Source organism: Bufo bufo, chromosome 1 (assembly GCF_905171765.1).
Source record: "Bufo bufo chromosome 1, aBufBuf1.1, whole genome shotgun sequence".
Classification (NCBI taxonomy): domain Eukaryota; kingdom Metazoa; phylum Chordata; class Amphibia; order Anura; family Bufonidae; genus Bufo; species Bufo bufo.
This window is the reverse complement of record NC_053389.1, coordinates 227667531-227686862: the sequence shown is the minus strand read 5'-3', so window position 1 is coordinate 227686862 and position 19332 is coordinate 227667531. Positions and strand designations below refer to the sequence as shown.

Here is a 19332-nt window from a genome sequence, read left to right as displayed (position 1 = left end):
TAAGAGGTGTCTCAAGAGAACGTGGGTCATGCAGCAAGCCAACCGCCCTAAACACAGGTTGTTCTACCAAAGAATTCTTAAAAAGGGGTTATCAATGACATAAACTACCCCCATATGCCGGGCCCCTCACAGGGAATATACTTACCCCACTCCCCGCACCGCGGCTTCTCCCCGTGCCCCGATGAAAACATCCGGTGTCGGGGGAGCAGCCAATGGCAGACGGGGACGAGCCTCCCTACCATTACGGGTGACGCTAGGGAGGCTTGTCCCCGTCTGCCATTGGCTGCCCCACCCCCACACGATGGGATATTTTCATTGGCAGACGGGAAGAAGCAGCAGCGGCGGTGCGGGCACCAGGAGCTGCGCAAGTATATTCCCTGTGAGGGGCACGGCACATGGGGAATGGGGGGGGGAGTTTATGGTATTGGATAACCCCTTTACAGAAAAATAAAAGTTAAAAGTTTGGAATGGTCAAGACACAGTCCTGACCTTAAGCTAATAGAAATGTTGTGGAAGGACCTGGAGTGAGCAGTTAATGGAAGGAAACCCAACATCACAGAGTTGAAGCCGTTTTGTATGGAGGAATGAGCTAACATTCCTAGAAGCCGATGTGCAAGATCAGTCAATTACAAAAAAATATTTAGTTGCAGTCATTGCTGCACAAGAGGGTCACACCAGATACTGAAACCAAAGGTTCACTTACCTTTGTGACTCTCAGACATGCGATATTGGATCATTGTCCTCATTAAATAAATAAGTAATATTTTTTGACTCATTTGTTTGAGTTTGATATCTTTATCTACTTTTACGACTTCTGGTGTAGTTTTAGGCCAAATTCTGAAAGGTTCAAAAACTGTCAAACACCACTGTATTTAAACTTGGCCCTTGTCTAAGTCACTCAAATCCACTTGCCCATTTTTCTGCTTCCAACACATTGACTTAAAAAAAACTGCCTATTTACTTGTTATCTAATATATCCCACCCCTTGACAGATGACACAGTTATTAGATAATGAAGGTTATTCACTTCACTTGTCTATAACGTACCCCTAAACAGCCATAACATTAACATCACTAAATGTTCCTAGAGTCGGTCTGGAGTCAGTGTAAATGTAGAAGGTGAACACTGCCATCTAGTGCACAAAAGTTTTGTTAGAGACACGAGGATAGTATTTTCATATAGTATTTTTAGTATTGTATTAAAGGGGTTGTGCAGAGATTTATATCGGATGACCTATTGTCAGGACCCCCACCGATCAGCTACTTTATGAGGAGGCGGCACTCCATGTGAGAATTGTCTCCTGCGTAGCGTCTGTGTAGTGTAATGCAGAAGAAGCAGCGCTTGCATGGAGCACCGGGTCGTGCTAATCCGATATTGATGATCTATCCTGACAATAGGCCATCAATATAAGTCGCTGCACAACCCCTTCAAGACTCATGTCACACATAGATTTCTATTATTACCCGGCTTTTCCAGTCTTTGGAATGTCAAATCTTCCCGTTTCCTATTGCTGTGTAAGAAAATACAATTTGTTGCTCAGGAAAACTAAATGAAAATCTATGTGGAGCTGTAATGGTATCCATATTGGTTGTCAACCAGCTTTCAGTAGCTCCAGATCGGCCACCTTAATGCTAGCAGGAACCTCAAACACATAAGACAGCATAGGCCGATGTGTAAAACTAGGATGATACGTTTATTCTGATCATAAAAGTCTTGGTCACTCATAGAGGGTCCAGGGGAGAAGTCTCTGTACTGTGATTGGAGGAGAGGAGGCTCTGTACGTGGTTCTCCTACAACAAAGGAAGAAACATTTAGGATGTTTAAAAGGGAATGACACCTTTAGCCAATTATTTAGAACAGTTCTGTAGCTCTCTATATATACGCACATATCTATCTACACAATATAGGCACCTTGATGAGCTGGACCGACACTGTGCCGTTTCAATCATCGCAGATTCCAAACTGGTCCCAAAAGGGGTTTTGGGAACCCGTGGCTCTCCAGCTGTTGTAAAACTACAACTCCCACGGCAGTGTAATTTTACAACTGAAGAGTCAGACACACCCGTTTTTTTTTGTTTTTTTGTACACCTATTCAATGTAAGACAGTGATAAAAACATGGAACACACAAAGAAGCCCTCTGTGTGCTAACCTTTTTTTCACAGATACATTTCTTTGCAGACAGAAAAATCCGACATGAATGTGTGAATAAGCCCTTAGACTAGGGATCAGCAACCTCTGACACTCCAGCTGTACTGAAACTACAACTCCCAGAATCCTCCTTTTACTTCTGAGAGTTACAAGAACTTCTCAGTAAGGGCTCTTTCACACGAGTGGATGCCATGCAGGTAAGCCGCGCTCTGGACAGCAGAGACACAGAGCATTAACATGATTGGTGTCTCTGCTGTCCGGAGCGGGGCTTGGCTCTCTTTCACGCAGCGTATTACTCGCACAGCATCCGCTCGTGTGAAAGAGCCCTAAGTGTGCATGATGGGAGTTGAAGTTTCACAGCAGCTGAATTGCCAAAGGTTGCGGATCCCTGCCTTAGGCCCCTTTCACACGAGCGAGTCCCACGCATCAGACTCCCAGCGTGTGTCAGGGAGAGCACCCGTTCTGAACTCCAGAGCACTGCCAGGGTCGCATAGAATTATATTGATTTATGGTGCTATGTAACCCTTACAGTTCTGGAATGTATTGGATAATACTGACAGCCTTATGTCAGTGTTATCCAATACATTCCAGAACTGTAAGGGTTACATAGCATCATAAATCAATATAATGCTATGTGACCCAGTCAGTGCTGGGAGGTCAGGACGGGAGCTGTGCTGCGAGTCCTAGGCGTGACACTCGCTCGTCTGAAAGGGGCCTTAGACTCATTAGTTGTGAGAGGGCAGCAGGAGGGAATATCATTAGTCTCTCTCACCAATAACACATGTCCTTAGGTGTTTGGGGGGTCCTGTAGAGTAATGCGTTACAGTCACTTTTATATAACACTCAGGGTGATTATATTACAGTCTCCCCAGAATGCTATGAGAGGGGGAAGAGCAGGATCATATTATAGTCTCTCCAGAAGGTTATGAGAGAGGGGGGGGGGGGGGGGCAGGATCATATTACAGTCTCCCCAAAACAGTGCTCCAGACAAAAAAAAAAAAAATTATTACCAGGAGCCATAGGCTCCTAAACTAAAAAAATTAGGAGCCAAATTACATTTTTTAGTCGCCAAATTTAAAATGCATATAAATTTTAATAAAAGGACTTTGAGAAGATGAGACGCAGGTCACAGTAGTGAGCCAGCACTACATATAGGAGAATACAGCACCACATACATCTTACATCCAGGGACATCTTCTGGGGGACAAGGTGACTAAAAATGGCGAATTGCGTGGTTTAGAGGGGTTTTTTTCTGTTACGGCCTTCACCGAGCGGGAATAATTTTTAATATTTTAATAGCTCACACTTTTTGGGACGTGGCGATATGTAATATGTTTATTCTTTATGGTTTGTAAATTTTATATGTAAAACTGGGAAGGGGGCAATTTAAACTTTTAGTATTTTGGAGGTTTTTTTTACTTTTTATTTAATAACCATTTCTTCCCTTACGGACTAGAACCTGGATCTTTTCATCCCTTGTGCTATTCACCCTGATAGTGATCTATCAGGGTGAATAGGATCTCACACATCTCCCTGCTGCCCTGGGCTCTGTACACACAGCAGCAGGGAGCTGAACATGGCAGCCAGGACTTCAGTAGCGTCCTGGCTGCCATGGTAACGATCTGAGCCCTAGCAGTGTAATCTGCCACTGCCACCAATGGAGGGGAGGGGAACCTGTGGCCACCATATAACAATGGGGGGGGGGAGACTTGTGGCCAGCGATAATGGGGGGGACGAGGCTTTGGGGGGGCGCACTGCACCACCAATGAATGTAATTAAAGAGGACCTTTCATAGGTCCAAAGAATATGAACTTAGTAGCAGGCTGCATAGAGCGGCGCCCAGGGATCTAAGTGCTCTTTCTATTATTCCTGGGCGCCGCTCCGTTCACCCGCTGTGGCCCCCGATATTTTCAACATTCAGAGCAAGTGTCTCTCCTTCTCCCTGACAGCAGCGCTGTCCAATCAGAGCTCAGAGCTCAGAGCCAGGGAGAAAAAAAAAAACTCTGTCTCTGAGCTGTGATTGGACAGAGTTGCTGTCAGGGAGAAGGAGAGACACTGGCGTCTCCTCCTCCTTGCTCTGAATGTTGAAAATACCGGGGGCCACAGCGGGTGAACAGAGCGGCGCCCAGGAATAATAGTAAGTGCACTTAGATCCCTACTACTAAGTTCATATTCTTTGGACCCACGAAAGGTCCTCTTTAACTCCTTTATACAATTGTCAGCAGCGGTATCACAGACCCGGCCTGTGATACCGCTGCCTATACTTATGTTTTACATTCATTGGTTATGCAGTGGCGACAGCTCCTCCCCTGCTATCTCCCCATTGGTGGTAGTGGCGGCCGCGTCACAGTGGAGAGGGAGGGACTCCTTCCTTCTCCACTGTGCTACTGAAGAGAACTTAGGCTGCGCAGGATGGCGGCGGTACAGTCGCAAATGGTGACAAGACTAAAAAGTCTTGTCGCCATCTGCAAATTTTAAGTCGCATTGGCGACCGTTTTGGTCACCATCTGGAGCCCTGCAAAAGGCTATGAGAGGGGCGGGAGCAGGATCATATTACAGTCTCCCCAAAAGGCTATGAGAGGGGAGGAGCAGGATCATATTACAGTCCCTATGAAAGAGTAATAGTCCCACCCATCCTGTGTTTAATAATGAGCTGTGAGAGAAGAGCAATGGGTGCATGCAGGATCACACTCACTTCAGGATGTCTGTAAACTCCGAGCTTGAAACGGCAGCAAATAACATCCACAAAAACTTCTGCCAGTCCATGGATCATCCCTAAAATTGAAGAAAATATTACCACTAAAAACTGCAAATTCAAAACCTGAACAAGTAAAGTGAACCCTGACAAGGCAAAAATAAAACTCACCGGTGGTGGTGAATATCCCCCCAATAATGCCACAGAGTCGCACAAGAAACTTCCACAGGGGCATGTGGTCCTCCGTCACGGTCACCATTAATGAACTGATGTCATATTTCATAAATATCCCCGACACTCCATGACTGCCGATTGCATGGTTTATCACACGCTCCTAAAACAGTACAATTAAGACCAAGTGGAGAGTTTATTAAAGGGAATCTGTCAGCAGATTTGTACCTATGAAACTGGCAGACCTAAGACATGTGCTTGGCAGCTGAAGGCATCTGTGTTGGTCCCATGTTCATCTGTGCCGATATGGCTCGGAAAAGTATACAAATATATGTAAAAGTGCCTTTAGGGGCAATGGGGGCGTTGCTGTTACATCTAGATGCTCTGCTCTCTATGCAACTGCTCTCTCCACTTTGATTGACAGGACCAGGTGTGATGACATTTTTACTGCCTGGCCCTGTCAATCAAAAAGGAGAGGGCGTAGGGGGCGTGGCTAGCGGCGCATGAAGACGGACGGCTAAGTCCTGAGCTCCTGAGCCATCGGCATCAAACCAGCAGAAAACAGCCCTGCAAGTTTATATATCTGCCTGCAGTGACCACCGGAGGAGTGCCCAAGCTTCCCACAACAAGTGGTGGAAGTTTCAGCCATGCCGAGGGGTAAGAGACGCCGCAGTCCGGCAAAACTCACCAGCTTCTTCCCAGCTGTGAATGCGCTCCAAGATGGCGATTCTCGCGCCTCAGCAGCTGCAGTTAGACCGGCACCTTCTCCCTCCACAGCGCAGCCTGTGTCTCTTCCGCTCTCAGGGAGATCTCCGTCCTCCTCCTCTGCCTCAATGTCTCCTGCACAGGTCGCATACTCTCCCCAGCATGACCCTTCTATGCAGCAGGACACACCAGCATATCAGGCACACAGTGCCTCACATAAGGCAGCTAAACAGCTCACCTCTGCTGCTTTGCTTGAAATTGCAGGAGGAGAAACAGATCCTGCTCCTGTCACTGAAGCAGTGTTAAAGGGGATGAAAGTGCTCATGGCTGATTTACAAAACTCCTTGAAACAGGACCTCAGGGACGCTATTACCCAAATTCAACATGATATTTCAGCTTTGGGGGCTAGAACCGCACATGTGGAATCTAAAATGGCGGAATTGACCTCTGCACACAATGAGATTGTGGACACTACTAATTCGCACGAAGAAGAAATAGCAGCGTTGAAACTTAAAATCGCAGACATGGAGGACCGTTCTCGCAGGAACAATCTACGTTTCCGCGGAGTTCCGGAGACTGTGAAAGGCGATGATCTTGCAGCTTTCCTGAAAGATTTCTTTGTATGCCTGTTACCTCAGGCTCCAATCGCAGATTTGCTCATAGATAGAGCGCACAGGCTACCCAAGCCTAAATCCTTACCTACCTCTGTACCGCGCGACACTATTGCGCGCATTCACTTCTTCCATGCTAAAGAACAGATTCTGAGAGCAGCAAGAATCTCCCCTGTTCAAAAAGGAGAGGGCGTAATAAATCCAGAGAGAACAGAGCCACTAGGTGTAACGGCAATGCCCCCATTGCAGCTAGAGGCTAATTTGCATATATTAAAACATGATTTTTATCAGTAATGCGGGCACATATGACCATGGCACCAACACAGATGCCTTCAACTGCCAAGTGCACGTCTCCAGTCAACCAGTTTCATGGATACAAATCTGCCGACAGATGCCCTTTAAATGCTGTCATGTCAGTAAAGGATCTCACCCTCTCAGTCACGGAGAACTGGTGTGTGTCTCCATACACCTTGTGTGTGTTGAGTTTGGTTGGGACAATGGTGATAAAATACTGGTACATCTGATTACCTACAAAAAATAAAAAAAAGTAGAAGTTTCATGGAGAGGCTGGCTGTATAATGGTCTCCCACAGTGACAAATAGCTGCAGCATACACATAGGCCAAAACTACGAGCAACTTCAAACCCCAAAATCCATACACCTACAGCAATGACAACTACTGGAATACATGGTAAAGTCCTAAAAATCTACCACCATTTTGTGTTTACAGCTCTTATGCAGATGTATGTGTCTCCATGGTCAAGGACTACAAACAAACCATGAATTTTCTGATACTGCAATGATACGCTCTTCCATTTGTCCTCATGCATTTGGTAGATGGGCAAGGTGCAGAGAGAAAACAGAAGAGTATAACTGCAGAACCCGACTTCACAGCTTTTGTTTGTAGTCTGTGACCATAGAGACATATAGATCTGAATAGGAGCTCTATCCACAAAACAGCAGTGCTATACAGAATCTTTAGTGTACGAATGAGGCATAATAGGAGTTACAGTTCTGACACTAGCTGGAGAGCATCATATAAGATACAGCAGAGAGGGGAGCACTTACTTTCCTCCGCTATTTTTTCCGTTCCATCTAAGGGGTTGATAATCCCTGGTAATATCTCTCCAAAGGACAAGTGATCAATGCGATGAGAGAAATTATAGCCTGACAAACAAAAAAAAAAAAAAAAACACGACAGATTAGTGCACTGTAGCCAAGGGCTGTCGAGTATAGTTAATGTCTTGCCCTCTTCTGTGAAGATACCAAAAATTCTTCTTAATCATTGTTTTTCAAGCGTTGACAACCTATATGTACAGCACCACAGTTTCTTTGGGCTTTGCTAGTCCTGAACAGGCGTTTATGGTTAAATGGGTTCTGCACTTTGTTTAAACTGATGATCCATCCTCTAGATAGATCATCAGCATCTGACCGGCGGGGGTCCGACACCCGGGACCCCCGCCAATTAGCTGTTTGAGAAGAGCGCCGCTGCTTTCTCACCGTTTACCGCCGGCCCAATGACGTCACGACTAGTATCAACTGGCCTGGGCGGGGCCAAGCTCTGTTCACTTGAATGGAGCTTAGCCCCGCCTAGGCAAGTTGATACTAGTCGTGACGTCACTGGGCTGGTGGTAAACAGTGAGAAGGCCCCCCGCCGGTCAGATGCTGATGATCTACCCAGAGGATAGATCATCAGTTTAAACAAAGTGCAAAACCCCTTTAATTAAGGTTTCCAGCTATAGGTATTTTAATAAATATACTCACTGTCATGGCTCACAAGAGCTGCCAAATGTGCGTGGCCTCTGGGATGTGGAATGGCTCTACATAGTAAAAAAAAAAAAAAAGATATATAATTCATCAAAATTGTATAAAGTGTCCTTAGAACCTCCCAACCACCATCACATGGAGGGCACTGTACCCGGTCGATACAGCTCTACAATACACTCCCCGTGAATCACACTCTTGACAGAACAACATACTTGCCCACAGTAATGTGGAAGTTTCCAGCCACTTTATTGATATCGAGATGACCGTGGATCCGGCAGGCGCTGGGTGGCTCAGAAGGGGAATCTTCCCTAAAAAGCAGAGACAACAAGAGTTAGGCAGACCGCCCCCTTCCCATCATGTACACGACTTCACGTATATAAAATGCACCCATTATGTAACAGTGCCATAATGCTTCCCAAAATATAGCTCACATGCTAGAGCCATAAGAAGCTTAAATAATCCCACTATACAGAGCACACACACAATGTTACCATACTGTAGACACATGGTGGTGCCATAAGAAACCTAAATAATCTGCTATACAGAGCACACCTAATGTTACTATACTGTAAACACATGGTGGCACCATATAAAGCCTAAATAATCCCACTATACAGAGCACACACACAATGTTACTATACTGTAAACACATGGTGGCGCCATAAGAAGCCTAAATAATCCCACTATACAGAGCACACACACAATGTTACTATACTGTAAACACATGGTGGCGCCATAAGAAGCCTAAATAATCCCACTATACAGAGCACACACACAATGTTACTATACTGTAAACACATGGTGGCGCCATAAGAAGCCTAAATAATCCCACTATACAGAGCACACACACAATGTTACTATACTGTAAACACATGGTGGCGCCATAAGAAGCCTAAATGATCCTACTACACAGAGCACACACACAATGTTACTATACTGTAAACACATGGTGGTGCCATAAGAAGCCTATATGATCCTACTATACAGAGCACGCATAATGTGACCATACTGTAAACACATGGTGGTGCCATAAGAAGCCTATATGATCCCACTATACAGAGCACACACACAATGTTACTATACTGTAAACACATGGTGGTGCCATATGAAGCCTAAATATTACCATTACACAGAGCACATACACAATGTTACTATACTGTAAACACATGGTGGCGCCATAAGAAGCCTATATGATCCCACTATGCAGAGCACGCATAATGTGACCATACTGTAAACACATGATAGAGCCATAAAAAGCCTAAATAATGCTACTATACAGAGCACACACAATCCTGTCATACTGTAGACTTATAATAGTGCCATCATTAGAATAAATAATCCCATTATACGGTGCCAAATAATAGTACTATAAAGTGTGGAGGGCAAGTGCCCCTTTCTACAGAGGAGGTGCCAGTGCCATCTGTTGTATCAAATATGAGGCAGAACTCAATGCTTATCAGTGAGTAGCAGCACTGCAATACGCCCAAAACAGCACTAAGACACCGTCCAGTATCTATGAGGGGTATACAAGCTTTTTACCTGGGCGGCAAGGCAGTGACTGAACTCCGCATCGCACTCTTGAACAGAAGGTCCTGTAAGGATGCCTCTTCCTGTAACCTGTTCTGAATCTGCTGCAGCATCCTACAACACAATGAAATGCTTATGAGACAGAACCTTGGGGACCCGGCACCAACTGCTTCCCTCCACTGTCCACCGTCTCACCTCTGCCACTGCCTTTGCTGTGGAGACAACTCAAATATAACCTGGAAGACATAAGACAGTCTTGTGTTTCACACTATAGTACACTACATGATGTCTTAGAATGGCACTGTCCATAGGTATGCTGTAAGGCAGGGATGCCCAACCTGTGGGACTCCAGCTGTTGTAAAATTACAACTCCCACCACGCCCTGCTATAGGATGTCTGGGCATGCTGGGAGCTGTAGTTTTGCAACAGCTGGGACGGACGCAGGTTGGGCATCCCTGCTATAAAGTAAAAGCTGTGGACACCTTTGGGAGCAATTTTATTTTTTTATTATTATTGCAGTGTACTCATTTTGAGCTAAAATTTTTTTTTTTTTTAACTGGTCTTTATTAACAATGTTGAGCCCTTCACTCTGTACAGACTTGAGATTCTCTAGTAGCAGGCTCTGTATTTTTACAGTTTCCAGTCAGGCAGCTCAGCTGAAAGCTCCTGATCTGTGACCTCCTAAACACTCACCATAGCTCAATTCTTGTCTTACTGATAAGAATGTGGCTTAAATAAGAGTTTATGACCTTTTAATAAATTAGAGACAAGGTTTATTAGATCACAAGAAAAATAGTCGGCACTCACTCTGTTTGCACGTTGCACGGGATAGGAATGAAATCCACGTATGTTCAAAGAAGAATCCCAGCAATCGTGTCTTCAATCAATAGGATATTTATTTCATCAAATTAGAAATGTCCACAATCCTGGACACGTTTCGGCTAGCATGCCTTCATCAACAGATCTGTTGATGAAGGCATGCTAGCCGAAACGCGTCCAGGATTGTGGACATTTCTAATTTGATGAAATAAATATCCTATTGATTGAAGACACGATTGCTGGGATTCTTCTTTGAAGGTTTATTAGATGACCGGCACAAAGTGAAAGTACGGTCCACAGCTAGTTAACCCTTTGCGACAGAACAGCTGAATATTTTTAATGAAGACCAATTGAAAAATATATATTTTAGCCAAAATGAGTAAAATGCAATCATAAAAGAAAATAAAATAAAAATAATTACCCCCAAAGTTGTACATTGCCTTTAAAGCTTAGCGCACCAAGCCTTCAGATATGAGGGAAGGGCTGGTCTTCTAGCTCCGCAATAGCTGCCCAGCCACAGGTTGGGGAACACTTGCTTTAAAGGAACCAGTTCTTTTGAACATACAAATTTACTTTTTTTTTTTGTTTGTTTTAAATCAAAGGTTTCCTATCATTTCAACAGATCGTGGTCCTGCTCACCGGCTCATATACCAGTCCTTCTGCAGATGTTACCATGGTCTCAGCCAGATCCAGGACATCGGCACCAACATCTGGAAAGCACACAATACATAAGAGGCAAAGGCAGGAAAAACACAACATTGCCACCTGCTGCCCAAGATCATACTTACACTGGCATTTCATGGCCACAGTGATGTCGATGTTCAATCTTAATTTACTGAAATAGTAAAAGAAAAAAAATAATGGAAAAAATGATAATGAAAAAACTCCACCACATGTAAAGTGTTGTATCTACAAGGGTTGATTACTGCAATATGCATAATCTAGTCAGACAGAAAATGTGTGCCCCCCCCCCCCCCCCAAAAAAAAAAAAAAAAACAGCAGGCAATTACCAGGAACAAGTATTCTCTCCCGATTATTGCCTGCTCGGTATGGTGACCCGCCTCCCCATAGAGAATCACTGCCTTTTCCTGATTACACAGCACAATCTGCTGCCCAGATGACATGCGGCACCTTTAAACAGGGCAATTATAGCAGAAGAGCGTTCCTAGGTACACCGTCTCATGATAAGTTCCCCGATCACTGGCCCTGGTCTTAAAGGGCATCTGTCAGCAGATTTGTACCTATGACACTGACTGACCTGTTACATGTGCGCTTGGCAGCTGAAGCCATCCGTGTTAGCCCCATGTTCATGTGTGTCCGCATTGCTGAGAAAAATGATGTTTTAATATATGGAACTGAGCCTCTAGGAGCAACGGGGGTGTTACCATTACACCTTAACTATCTGCTCTCTCTGCATTTTGATAGACAGAGTGAGGTAGTGGAAACGTTATCACACCTGGCCCTGTCAAACAAAGTGCGGCGTAGGGTTGTCAGAAAACCAAAATTTAGATTAGATTTCGATACCATAAAAAAGTATTGCAATACTCAATACCACGCGAAAAAATAAAACACCAAAAAAGCAGCGTGCATTTTGCATTTTTTGAAACGTCCGGCCCATAACCGAACAGTCCTATCCTATTTTATGGGGAGATAAGGCAGGAAAAAAATGGCGAATCGAGCGTTTTTTTTTGTTTTTTTTTCCTGTTACAGCATTCACCGCATAGGAGATATTTAATATTTTAATAGTTTGGACTTTTCGGACGTGGCGATATGTAATATGTTTGTTTATTGTTTACATATTTTATATGTAAAATTGGGAAAGGGGGTGATTTATACTTAATATTGTGGTGTTTTAAAATTATTATTTTTTTTACTTTTTATTTAATAACCATTTCCCCCTTAGGGGCTAGAACCTGGGATCTTTTAATCCCTTATGCTATTCACCCTATTAGAGCTCTATTAGGGGGGACTAGGACTTCACACTCTCCCTGCTGCCCCGGGCTTTATGCACACAGCAGCAGGGAGATTACCATGGCAGCCAGGGCTTCAGTAGTGTCCTGGCTGCCATGGTAACCGATCGGAGCCCCAGGATTACACTGCTGGGACTCCGATCACAACTGCCACTGCACCACCAATGAGGAGGAGAGGAAGGGACCCTGTGGCCACTGCCACCAATGAATTAATACTGGGGAGGGGAGGGGGTTCACTGCGCCACCAATGTTTTTAAACCATTAATACAAATACTATGTGATTCTGCCGCTGGCACCCGCCTCCTGCATTTGTATTAATGGTTTAAAAGCATTGGTGGCGCAGTGCAGCTTGCCAAACCCCCCCCCCCCCCCCCCCCCCCAGTATTAAATCATTGGTGGCAGTTGCCACAGGGTCCCCTCCCCTCCTTCTCATTGGTGGCACAGTGGCAGTTGTGATCGGAGCCCCAGCGGAATATGAGGGGTTTAACTACCGCCGATTGCAGCTCCCTGTCATAGGAGGTCGGGTGCCAGCTATGTGATTCTGCCACCGGCACCTGCCTCCTGTATTAATGGATTACTTATCATTGGTGGCACAGTGGCCACAGTCCCTCCCCTCTCTCTCCTCATTAATGGCATCAGCACAGGGGGAGGGAGAGACTGCTTCCTTCTCCCCTGTGCTTCTGAGGGAACATGAGCGCGCTGACAGCAGCACGCTCATGTTCTGTGATACTAGACTGCGCAGTAGCGCAGCCCAATATCAGTAAATGGCAAATCCCGGTATCAAATCGATACCGTTACAAAAGTATATTTTGGGTATCAATAATTCAATACCTGCTGCAACCCTAGTGAGGCGCAGCAGTTTCAGACAGAGCACAGCCTCTAGGTGTAACGGTAACATAGAAACATAGAATGTGTCGGCAGATAAGAACCATTTGGCCCATCTAGTCTGCCCAATATAGCTGAATCCTATTAATAGTCCCTGGCCCTATCTTATATGAAGGATGGCCTTATGTCTCTCCCATGCATGCTTAAACCCCTTCACTGTATTTGCAGCTACCACTTCTGCAGGAAGGCTATTCCATGCATCCACTACTCTCTCAGTAAACGCCCTTGTTGCACCTAGAGACTCATTTGCATATATTACAACATCATTTTTCTCAGCAATGCGGGCACATATGAACATGGGGCCAACACAGATGCCTTCAGCTGCCAAGAGCACAAGTAACAGGTCAGACAGTGTCATAGGTACAAATCTGCTGACAGACGCCCTGTAAGGGAGAGTTTACATTCCGTTTGAATACTAGACTTGGCATATACCCTGGTAATATATCAGAGGGTCCATTGACCCCATTACACCAGACTGTATGCCTCAGCATATCAATATTCACTCAATGGAAAAAAAAAAAATTGTATATATAGTTTAAAAAAGTATGCTGGTGGGTACCTATGGCCGATATATAGAGTCTTCTGTCAGAGGTATGATGGGAAATACTGACTGCTATATACTGTACCTCAGACCTAGAGAGGCCTGTATTTCATGAGTGGTGGCTAAAAGGGAGCCTACTATGGAGACACATGAGACAGAATAGTAAGTACAATTCGTGAAGAACAAGACCGGTCTTGTTCTTCACGAATTGTCTATTGGGATTCCTGCCCGCAGACACGTGCACCGCCAAACTACTCAGAGCAGTGCCGACCTTTTTGAACATACGTTAGAATAGCAAGTACGGTCTGGTGACATCTGCACTGTAGTTTCTGGCTTGCAGGATCCCATACACACCAGCCTCCAACAAACCCCACCGACATAATAGTGCCCCTACTTTTGCCATAAAAACAATATGTGATGTGGTTTCACAACGGACGTTGCCGATCCCTGCTCTAGAACATGGCTTGTACCCCTAGGGTACACGTACCACAGGTTGAAAACCTAGGTTCTATAGGGACATCATCCAGTGACAAGGACTGACAATAACCTGGTGAAATCCTTGTCCACTTCGTAATCGTATCTCATCCACGTGTCACGATAGACCAGGAACTCCAGGACTGTGAGGATGGCCATGACGGAGAACGCCAGCAGGGAGACTGGGGAGACACACAGAACCCAGGATGAAATGAATACTCGAGTATTATGGGAGTGCTAACTAGTTGGTAGGGAAGATGCCTTCAAAGATTTCGGAAAAAGAGGTGTAAGAAAGCTGTTACGGTGTATACTGTAGTCTAGAAACAGTCAGCAAGCCTGTTCTCTGACATAGAGGGCTATGTGATACAAAACATGACTCCTACTGAAAATAGAATGGTACAAAGTAAAAATCCTCAATATATATATGTATATATATATATATATATATATTCCAGTGAGTTCCTATATAATGATTAACTATTTACCCTCCCTAGGCCTAGGGTGACGACCTGTAGCTCGGCCTCCTCTTGCTGGTCCAGCAAGTTGTATAGCTCCTACAGGAGGAACTAGTGTGAGAGGCTCGGCAGTGAGGGAACACAACACGAGGTGCACAAGAGGAGCGAGCAGTCATGGGAAATGTAGTCTACATTATGTCACACATGGGCGGCTACACCGATGAGGAGCACATAGGGAACAGCCGGGTGACAAAAAGGTAATTATACATGAGATAGCATTACTGTGTAATGACCCTGAAACCTGCCTTTGTGTTTCTCCTCCACACACTGGAACAACCCTCTAAAGGGGTTGTCCGGGTTCAGAGCTGAACCCGGACATATCCATATTTTCACCCAGACAGCCCCTCTCATATCATACTCCTATGTGCTCCCTTGCCCTGTGTTAGATTACAATAACACACTGCCGAGTGGAGGCTTCCGCCCAGCAGTGTGTTCAGTGACGTCACCGGCTCTGATGGGTGGGCTTTAGCACTGCCCTAGCCGTTTTACAGGCTAGGGCAGCACTAAAGCCCGCCCATCAGTGCCGGCGACGTCACCGGTCCCACTGCTGGGCCGAAGCCTCCGCCTGGCAGCCCCATGGAGAGCCCAGTACGTCACTGGATCTCCTGAAAATGCTGCACAATATGACACTGACAACACTGATTGGATAATGGCACTGTTTCAGGGACACACCCTCAACTGGTAACACCCAACTAGATCTTTATTGCAAAATGCTGTAATTTATTAACAACTTCTAGAAGAAATAACAGAGGAATGGTACAACATAGAGTCATAAGAACTGATGCTCCAGAATGACTATTACATGAAGAATACAAGTACTAACTACAACAGACATGTCAGGAGCGGTGACAGCTCCTCTTTACCTGAGCTCCTATAATGCAGATAGTTATACTGAGCCTGGTATAAAGAGAACACTACCCAGAATGCAAATCACCAGCTGGAACTCTGTGCAGACACTGAACAAGAAGGGAATGCTGGGAGATTTCAGTGTAGAAGCCTGCAGTGAATTACTTCCTGCCTGTAGAAGCTGACTGTTGTGTCCTTCAGTGAAATACCGTAAGTGACATGAAATCCAGTAACCCCCCCCCATCATCACCACTTTATGTCGCATACCTCCAGTGCAGAGACCCTCCAGAGACATTTACATTGTATATGGGATATCAGCCGCTTCCTAACTATTATAAGTTGCGGACTTTAAATCTATCTCCACAGGCAAAGATTTGAAAAGCCTCCAGTGAAGCAGAGTCTTTCACGTACCAGTCCCCCTGCTTGCTGATGTTTCCACGTAGCTGTCAGGTACTTTGGGGAAAGCATCGAGCTCCTTCACCAGGTTCAGGGTCTTCCTGCGGTTCAGCCGCCTCATCCTTAAGATTCTACCCGCAGAACGGATACCAGGCGCCCACCGATGATGAACCTGCAGAACAACCAGAGCCCCACACTGTGAAATCTAGACTAGAACTTCATCCTGGTCGTACAAGGGTCAGGGGGGGGCGCGGTGCAGATGCGGCGCCGGTGTCAGGGGGGCGCGGTGCAGATGCGGCGCCGGTGTCAGGGGGGCGCGGTGCAGATGCGGCGCCGGTGTCAGGGGGGCGCGGTGCAGATGCGGCGCCGGTGTCAGGGGGGCGCGGTGCAGATGCGGCGCCGGTGTCAGGGGGGCGCGGTGCAGATGCGGCGCCGGTGTCAGGGGGGCGCGGTGCAGATGCGGCGCCGGTGTCAGGGGGGCGCGGTGCAGATGCGGCGCCGGTGTCAGGGGGGCGCGGTGCAGATGCGGCGCCGGTGTCAGGGGGGGCGCGGTGCAGATGCGGCGCCGGTGTCAGGGGGGCGCGGTGCAGATGCGGCGCCGGTGTCAGGGGGGCGCGGTGCAGATGCGGCGCCGGTGTCAGGGGGGCGCGGTGCAGATGCGGCGCCGGTGTCAGGGGGGCGCGGTGCAGATGCGGCGCCGGTGTCAGGGGGGCGCGGTGCAGATGCGGCGCCGGTGTCAGGGGGGCGCGGTGCAGATGCGGCGCCGGTGTCAGGGGGGGCGCGGTGCAGATGCGGCGCCGGTGTCAGGGGGGGCGCGGTGCAGATGCGGCGCCGGTGTCAGGGGGGGCGCGGTGCAGATGCGGCGCCGGTGTCAGGGGGGCGCGGTGCAGATGCAGTGCCGGTGTCAGGGGGGCGCGGTACAGATTATATAACACAGATATTAGTAATAACCAATATCACCACCATTACTGCCCAAAGGAACTCTAGTCTCATTCATCTTCCCCAGACTCCTGAACGGTGGCTGTCCAGTGACTGAGCTCAGTGTATTCAAAAGCGGCACATCACGTGCTTTCTCTCACACCGACACAGCCCTGCTGTCTACACCAGTCTCACGTACATAGAGGCGACACTCACCGGCTATAGGGGACAGAGGATCCAGCACTCTCGTCCTGGATCATCACAAGAACAAGTGCATCATCGTCACTTCCGTCCTCGTCAGCGCTGTTTATCCCCAGCGTAAAAATCGTCCCTTTCTCGAGTCGCTTTATAGCAGCTGATGGTATAAACATAAAAGCCGCCTGGTCTACAACAAAATGGCGGCCGCTGAGAATCGTCTCACTGCGTCATGTGACTGGTAAAAAGTTCATTGGTCAAGCGACGAGCTTCGGACCCCATGATTAGTAAGGGCAAATACCTGTATTCCTGACAATTGCTTTGCCCATTCCTGTATCATTCGAATTTTTATTCGATTTATTCCTCTGACCTAAATTTGCTGCTATTTTGACTGTATGTATCTATTGTCTTATCGTGTTGTTACTAATCACTGTTAATGTTCAGAGGTAACATTTTTATGCTGCTGCTCCTTTATCCTTTTATTGATTGCTGAATATTTAGCATAAATAAATATATATCCTTTATCACTACATGGTCCCGGATTTCTTTGAGTGCCCTACCCACATTTTACCCATTCCTGTATCATGTACTTGGTTTAGCTTCAGTACAAGATGCTCCTCACAGTATGTTGTAGTCATACAGGCCAGGTTTACCTGGGTTAACCACTTCCTGACCAAGCCTAATTTTGTGAATCTGGCATGTCATTATGCGGTAATAACTTTGAAAAAAAAATTGTGACACATTGTACCTCATGTTAATGGTAAATTTGAGTCAATATGTTTTACCTTTATTTATTTATAAAAGAAAATCTAACAGTTACCAAAAATTTGGAAAAATTTACTATTTTCTAAATTTGAATCTGTTTTTAAGATGGATAGTGATGCCTCAAAGATTTTAGAAGCAATTTTTTAAATTTTCAAGAAAATCTTCAAAATTATCTTTTTTAAGGACCAATTCAGTTCTGAAGTCACTTTGTGAAGCTTATTTAATAGAAACCACCCATAAATGACCCCTTTTAGAAACTGCACCCCTTAAACTACTCACAACTGATTTAAGAATTCTGTTATCCTTTCACTTTTTTTTTGAAGATTTTCCATTTCAATCCATTTTTCCTGTAACACAGCAAGGGTTAACAGCAAAACAAACCTCGATATTTATTACCCTGATTCTGCAATTAACAGAAACTCCCCATGTGTGGTCGTAGATCTCTTCATGGGCACACAGCAGGGCGCAGAAGTGAAGGAGCTGCATCTGGATTTTCTAAAATGGACTTTGCTGAAATGGTTTTTAAGACCTAAAACTTTTTCTGTTTTTTGCTGACTTTGCTGTATCAGGGTTTATTTTTTGCCGGACAAGCTGTAGTTTTTATTGGCACCATTTGGGGTACATTTGGCTTTCTGATCGCTTTTTATCTCATTTTTTTGGGAGTTGAGGTGGGGAAAAATGTAAATTGTGTCAGTGTTTTTTATTTTTTATGAGGTTCACCATGTGGCATATATGATATAACTTCATTCTGCAGGTTAATACGATTATGGCAATACCAAATTCATATAGTTTTTTAATGTTTTACTACTTTTGCACTTTTTGTTAAAAAATCTTTTTATTGGTAACAGTTTGGGGTACATGAGAATTTTTGATAACTTGATATTATGTTTTTTGGAAGGTCAAGTGACAAAAAAAAAGCTGTTTTGGCATAACCGTTATATATTTTTTTAATGGCGTTGACCTGATGTGGTAGATCATGTGATATTTTTATAGAGCCACCGACACCAAATATGTACAGTATATATATATGTTTTCGAGTTTTAAATTTTTTAAAAAGGATCATGTTTTTGTGTTGCCATTTTCTTAGGCTGAGTTCACATCATCGTTTAGCTTTCTGTTCTTCTGATCCGTCAGAAGAAGAGAGAGAGAAGAAAAAAAAAAACAGGATCTTGTAAAAAAACGGATCCTGTTGCATCAGTTGTCATCCGTTTGCATGCAGTACTTTTGTTTCAGTCTGAAAAAAAAACTGATCTGAGACGGAAATGGCTCAAAAGGATAACAACTGTTGCAACAGGATCCGTTTTTTTTACTGGATTCTTTAAAATAAAAAACAGATCCTATGCATAAGGGCTCATGCACACAAACGTATTTTCTTTCAGTGTCC

General features: G+C 45.4%; 1 protein-coding gene across 1 annotated transcript; it reads right to left on the bottom strand.

Moving 5' to 3' along the window:
• Positions 1 to 1672: 1672 nt before the first annotated feature.
• Positions 1673 to 17362, bottom strand: ERGIC2 (ERGIC and golgi 2). Its single transcript, XM_040436107.1, has 14 exons — positions 17205 to 17362; positions 16086 to 16242; positions 14387 to 14495; positions 11232 to 11278; positions 11083 to 11153; positions 9820 to 9860; positions 9637 to 9738; positions 8310 to 8405; positions 8095 to 8150; positions 7399 to 7497; positions 6762 to 6859; positions 5016 to 5178; positions 4845 to 4924; positions 1673 to 1790 (listed from the first exon to the last, which is right to left on the bottom strand). The coding sequence occupies exons 2-14, from the start codon at positions 16189 to 16191 to the stop codon at positions 1722 to 1724; spliced, it is 1137 nt and encodes a 378-aa protein (XP_040292041.1). The 5' UTR covers positions 16192 to 16242; positions 17205 to 17362; the 3' UTR covers positions 1673 to 1721.
• Positions 17363 to 19332: the final 1970 nt, after the last annotated feature.

Coding starts and splice junctions, on each gene's coding strand:
- ERGIC2 (XM_040436107.1), bottom strand. CDS start 16,191: ATGAGGCGGCTGAACCGCAGGAAGACCCTGAACCTGGTGAAGGAGCTC. Junction 14,496..16,085: donor ATCAGCAAGCAGGGGGACTG/GTACGTGAAAGA, acceptor GTGTCTCCCCAG/TCTCCCTGCTGGCGTTCTCC. Junction 6,860..7,398: donor GGAAAAAATAGCGGAGGAAA/GTAAGTGCTCCC, acceptor TATTTTTTGTAG/GTAATCAGATGTACCAGTAT.